Genomic DNA, 5,841 nt, shown 5'->3' on the forward strand with positions numbered 1-5,841 from the left:
TATATATATATATATATATATATATATATATATATGTCAAAGAAGAAAGCAGCACTCCTAAAGCGTGAGTAGGTGCCTCCAGCTAGGGTCCGTGTCCAGGAGTTCCAAGGAAAATGCTGTGGCACTTAAGGTATGGTGAAAAAATGAAAACTATTTATTCATCCCAAATGTGCAAAGAGCAACGTTTCAATGGTCTCACACCATCATTATCAAGTGGCTTGATTATGATGGTGTGAGACCATTGAAACGTTGCTCTTTGCACATTTGGGATGAATAAATAGTTTTCATTTTTTCACCATACCTTGAGTGCCACAGCATTTTCCTTGGAACTCCTGGACGCGGACCCTAGCTGGAGGCACCTACTCACGCTTGGAACTATATATATATATACACACAAATCAAAAAATATGTTGCAGTCTCTTGTAATACCTTTTTTATTGGACTAACAGAATTTTGTAGAGACAAGATTTCAGGATTCCTCCCTTTAATAGTCAAGGACTAATGATCAAAGGACTTTATAAATTATCAGGGAGGAATCCTAAAAGTTTGTCTCTACAAAATTCTGTTAGTCCAATAAAAAAGGTATTACAATCTGCATCACTGGACTAATATGGCTACTCACATTTACTATACAGATATACACATACCTGAAGATGGTTTAGAACCCTGTGATGTCACACATGCTTGTGATGATGTCACCGTAAGCTGTACAAGGAGGTGCGCGCCGGCTACAGTCTCTTCAGTGTGTTTTGCATTCACAACCAGTGGTGCAAAGTGTTTGTTAGAGAGTTTCTATTTGCGATAGAGAATTCAAGATTTTGACCGTTCCTTGTCTGAAGAGAGAACCACAAGGTAAGTCTCAGCCTCTTCTATTCATACATACACAGGGCTTTTTGTTTGACAGTTTTTTTTTTAATGCTGTTGCTTTTTTTTTTAGCAAAAAAAAAACAAGAAATTAATTTCCAAAAGAAATAACAAAAGTTATATTTCTCATAGCATTGTGACAATACTTGGCTTAGGCATTAAACATAATAAAACGCACAGATAGTATCATGACCAGAGCTTTTTCTTGCAAAACTGCTAAAATGCAATTGTGCCCAAAAAAGCCCCCAAGAAAAAGAGTCCTAATTCATGAAGTTCTAAAAGATATAAGTCTATGAGAAAGATTTGGTGGTGTAGTAAAAGAATAACAGAAAGATTAGGGCCAAAATATAATAGTATATAATAGAATTCTGTGTGTACTAACAATAGAAATACTCCGGGTACTCCGAAAGGGAAAATTTTCAAATCAACTAGTGGCAGAAAGACATATAGGGGACGGATAGATCCCAATGAGGTGGGGTAGGTTCATTAATAGTAAATGTATATAGCGGGATAGCCCAATTGTATCTACAGTATGAAGTTCACATGGCCCAGTGACCATACAGCCAAGCCCTTATAATCCGCCATTACTGATTCAGGGTTATCAGATATTACTATGACCGGAGAGGTTCAGGTTTATCAGATATTACTAGGACCGGACAGGTTCAGGGTTATCAGATATTACTAGGACCGGACAGGTTCAGGGTTATCAGATATTACTAGGACCGGACAGGTTCAGGGTTATCAGATATTACTAGGACCGGACAGGTTCAGGGTTATCAGATATTACTAGGACCGGACAGGTTCAGGGTTATCAGATATTACTAGGACTGGACAGGTTCAGGGTTATCAGATATTACTAGGACCGGACGGGTTTAGGGTTATCAGATATTACTAGGACCGGACAGGTTCAGGGTTATCAGATATTACTAGGACCGGACAGGTTCAGGGTTATCAGATATTACTAGGACCGGACAGGTTCAGGGTTATCAGACATTGGTAACCTCAGGGAAGATGTCTCCATATAAAACACTTATAGAGAAACGTCTTCTTCTGAGGCTGCGATGGTCTTAGTGTTATCTTGTGGTTCTGTGCTGGACATTTCTGCTCTGTATCAAGGATCTATTGTATAATGACAGGAATGATGACATGTTGTCTAATGTGTTCACTTATCTCTCTAGTGTTTTCAGGCTCTGACCTGTGACCATGGCCTCTCCACAAGACCCATTGCTGAAGGAGGAGGAAGAAGCAATGGAGGACCATAGTGATATGGATGTAGAAAAGGGCGATATCCCTGAGAGGCAGAACCTGCCATCTCTAAGCGCGATGTCCACCGCACGTTCCATCATCACCGTAGTGATCCTCGCCTTTGTTAATTTGCTCATTTATGCAAATCGCTCCAGCGTGGCGGGGGTGCTGCCTTATATACAGAAAGCATATGACACCAATGCTAGTCTGTCCGGCTTATTGAATACATTGTTCATTGGAAGCTACGTGCTGGTCGCACCAATTGCCGGATATTTGGGCGACCACTGTAATAAGAAATATACTGTTTGTGCAGGAGTCATCGTTTGGCTGAGCATGACACTTACCCTGTCATTCATCCCTGACGGGTATTTCCTGCTCTTCCTGCTGACGAGCGGACTGGTTGGAGCCGGAGAGGCGACTTTCTGCACCATCGCCCCCTCCATCATTGCAGACCTTTTTACAAGTGACCAGCGGACCCGCATGCTGAACGTGTTTTACTCCGTCATACCTGTAGGCTGCGGACTAGGATACATCATCGGGCCCAAAGTGACTGATGCAGCAAGGGGCGATTGGCACTGGGCATTTCGGGTCACCCCTGGCCTGGGCCTCATAGCTGTGGCTTTGATGATTTTGGTCACAAAGGAGCTTCCAAGAACGACTACAAACGGGAAGAAGAACAACAAATCCCAGAAGTTTGCCAAATGGGCGACAGATCTGAAAAAACTATTTAAAAATCGAAGCTTCATGTTAACCACCATGGGATCGACGGCTGTATCCTTCATAGTGGGAGCTATAGGTGTATGGGGTCCGTCATACCTGACCCACGCACGAACACTCCTACAAGAGAAGGACCCTTGCCGTGCTGAACCGTGTGACTATCACGACATCCTAATATTTGGTGTGGTTACAGTCGTTTCCGGCATTCTGGGAGTTGTAGCAGGGACGGAGATAAGTAAAAGATATCGCAAATCCAACCCACGGGCGGACCCGCTTGTGTGTGGATGCGCGATGATGCTCTCCGCCCCTTTTCTTCTGTTGGCATTGACTTTTGGCAACATCAGCCTCGTTGCCACCAACATCTTCATCTTCATCGGAGAGACGCTTCTGTCAGTAAATTTCACCCTCATATCTGACATTATACTAAAAGTAGTAACTCCGTGGAGGAGATCTTCAGCCCTGGCCGTGCAGATGACAATCTATCACCTCCTAGGTGACGCCGGCAGCCCGTACCTCATCGGCCTGATATCTGACACCTACGAACGAGGATATGCCAAATCCCCTCTTCTGAAATACCGCAGCCTGGAGTATGCCCTCATGACCTGCACCATAATGGCAGTCATCGGAGGGGCCTTCTTCATGGCCACGGCACTATATATAGAGAGGGACGAAAAAGAAGCAGAGATGGAATCAGAACCTCCGTCATCCTCCTCCTCCTCACTGCTTCCTGCCGATGAGGACCGCGCTTCAGACTGAGGAAAAGTCATTGCTTACCTTTATCTCATTTACTTCATTAAAAAAAATTTAGAAAAAAATAACTGCATTTGTTCTATGTTCCACTTTACCCCTTATTCTCTACCCAGGGGCGGACACAGACAGCAGAGGGCCCTTGTGCAAAGAATGTGCCTGTGCCCCCCCCCCCCCCCAAAAAAAAACATCAATTGTTCAGCACCCCCCCTCCATGTGTCAGTTACTCAGCTGGACCCCCATATGTCACTTGCTGTATAAGTTTCTAACTATTTATTAAGGCCTCCCATATGCCGCAGCTCATTCAAGCCCCCCACATTAGGTAGCATAGATTCCCAACATTAGGTAGCATAGATTCCCCACATTAGGTAGCATAGTTATCTCACATTAGGTAGCATAGTTTCCCCACATTAGGTAGCATAGATTCCCTACATTGGGTAGCAGTTTCCCCACATTAGGTAGCATAGTTTGCCCACATTAGGTAGCATAGTTTCCCCACATTAGGTAGCATAGTTTCCCCACAATAGGTAGCACAGATTCCCCACATTAGGTAACATAGTTTCCCCACATTAGGTAGCATAGTGTCCCCACATTAGGTAGCACAGATTCCCCACATTAGGTAACATAGTTTCCCCACATTAGGTAGCATAGTTTCCCCACATTAGGTAGCACAGATTCCCCACATCAGGTAACATAGTTTCCCCACATTAGGTAACAGTTTCCCCACATTAGGTAGCATAGTTTGCCCACATTAGGTAGCACAGATTCCCCACATCAGGTAACATAGTTTCCCCACATTAGGTAACAGTTTCCCCACATTAGGTAGCATAGTTTGCCCACATTAGGTAGCACAGATTCCCCACATTAGGTAACATAGTTTCCCCACATTAGGTAGCATAGATTCCTCACATTAGGTAGCCATAGCCCCCCCAAACACACAGACAGACACAGACACACACAGAGACACACTTACCTGCCCTGCACAGCGCTTCTCCTCTCCAGCAGCGGCCTGACGAGTGACGTCACTGTCGTCCTCCTGAGCGGGTCTGCAGAAGTACGTCACTTGTGCGACGTCCCTCGTCAGACCCCGGTCGGCCGGAGGCAGACTCACTGTCTAAAGTGCCCGCTGCACTATTATACCCCGCAGCTGCTTTAGAACAGTGAGCAGCGGCGGCGCCAACCCTACAATGAACCTACTAGGCACAAAAAAAAAGGGGGCAGCAAAATGCCGCCCCTGAAAAGTGCCACCTTGGACTTATGGTCCCACCGGGTCCCATGGTAGGGCCGACCAGAGGCGGCTCTAGACTTTGTGAGGCCTTAGGCGAAACTTGAACATGAGGCCCTGCTTTATTTTCTGCTGAAATTACATGGTGGTCCGGCTGTGAGATGGTTATACTGTGACATCACTGTGTATTATCCCTGTACTGTGACATCACTGTGTATTATCTCTGTACTGTGCCATCACTCTGTGTATTATCCCTGTAATGTGACATCACTGTGTATTAACTCTGTACTGTGCCATCACTGTGTATTATCCCTGTACTGTGACGTCACTGTGTATTATCTCTGTACTGTGCCATCACTCTGTGTATTATCCCTGTACTGTGACATCACTGTGTGTATTATCCCTGTACTGTGACATCACTGTGTGTATTATCCCTGTACTGTGACATCACTGTGTATTATCCCTGTACTGTGACATCACTGTGTGTATTATCCCTGTACTGTGACATCACTGTGTATTATCTCTGTACTGTGCCATCACTTTGTGTATTATCCCTGTAATGTGACATCACTGTGTATTAACTCTGTACTGTGCCATCACTGTGTATTATCCCTGTACTGTGACGTCACTGTGTATTATCTTTGTACAGTGCCATCACTCTGTGTATTATCCCTGTACTGTGACATCACTGTGTGTATTATCCCTGTACTGTGACATCACTGTGTATTATCCCTGTACTGTGACATCACTGTGTATTATCTCTGTACTGTGACATCACTGTGTATTGTCCCTGTACTGTGACATCACTGTGTGTATTATCCCTGTAATGTGACATCACTGTGTACTATCCCTGCACTGTGACATCACTCTGTATATTATCCCTGTACTGTGACATCACTCTGTATATTATCCATGTATTGTGACATCACTCTGTATATTATCCCTGTACTGTGACATCACTGTGTGTATTATCTCTGTACTGTGACATCACTGTGTATTATCCCTGTACTGTGACATCACTGTGTATTATCCCTGTACTGTGA

General features: G+C 44.4%; 1 protein-coding gene across 1 annotated transcript; it reads left to right on the plus strand.

Moving 5' to 3' along the window:
- Positions 1-671: 671 nt before the first annotated feature.
- LOC130273289 (protein spinster homolog 1-like) lies at positions 672-3,617 on the plus strand. The gene is made up of 2 exons (XM_056519813.1): positions 672-852; positions 2,043-3,617. The coding sequence occupies exon 2, from the start codon at positions 2,068-2,070 to the stop codon at positions 3,580-3,582; it is 1,515 nt and encodes a 504-aa protein (XP_056375788.1). The 5' UTR covers positions 672-852; positions 2,043-2,067; the 3' UTR covers positions 3,583-3,617.
- Positions 3,618-5,841: the final 2,224 nt, after the last annotated feature.

Source organism: Hyla sarda, chromosome 5 (genome assembly GCF_029499605.1).
Source record: "Hyla sarda isolate aHylSar1 chromosome 5, aHylSar1.hap1, whole genome shotgun sequence".
Classification (NCBI taxonomy): domain Eukaryota; kingdom Metazoa; phylum Chordata; class Amphibia; order Anura; family Hylidae; genus Hyla; species Hyla sarda.

Excerpts from the sequence above, each read along its gene's own strand:
- LOC130273289 (XM_056519813.1), top strand. The coding sequence starts at position 2,068 with ATGGCCTCTCCACAAGACCCATTGCTGAAGGAGGAGGAAGAAGCAATG.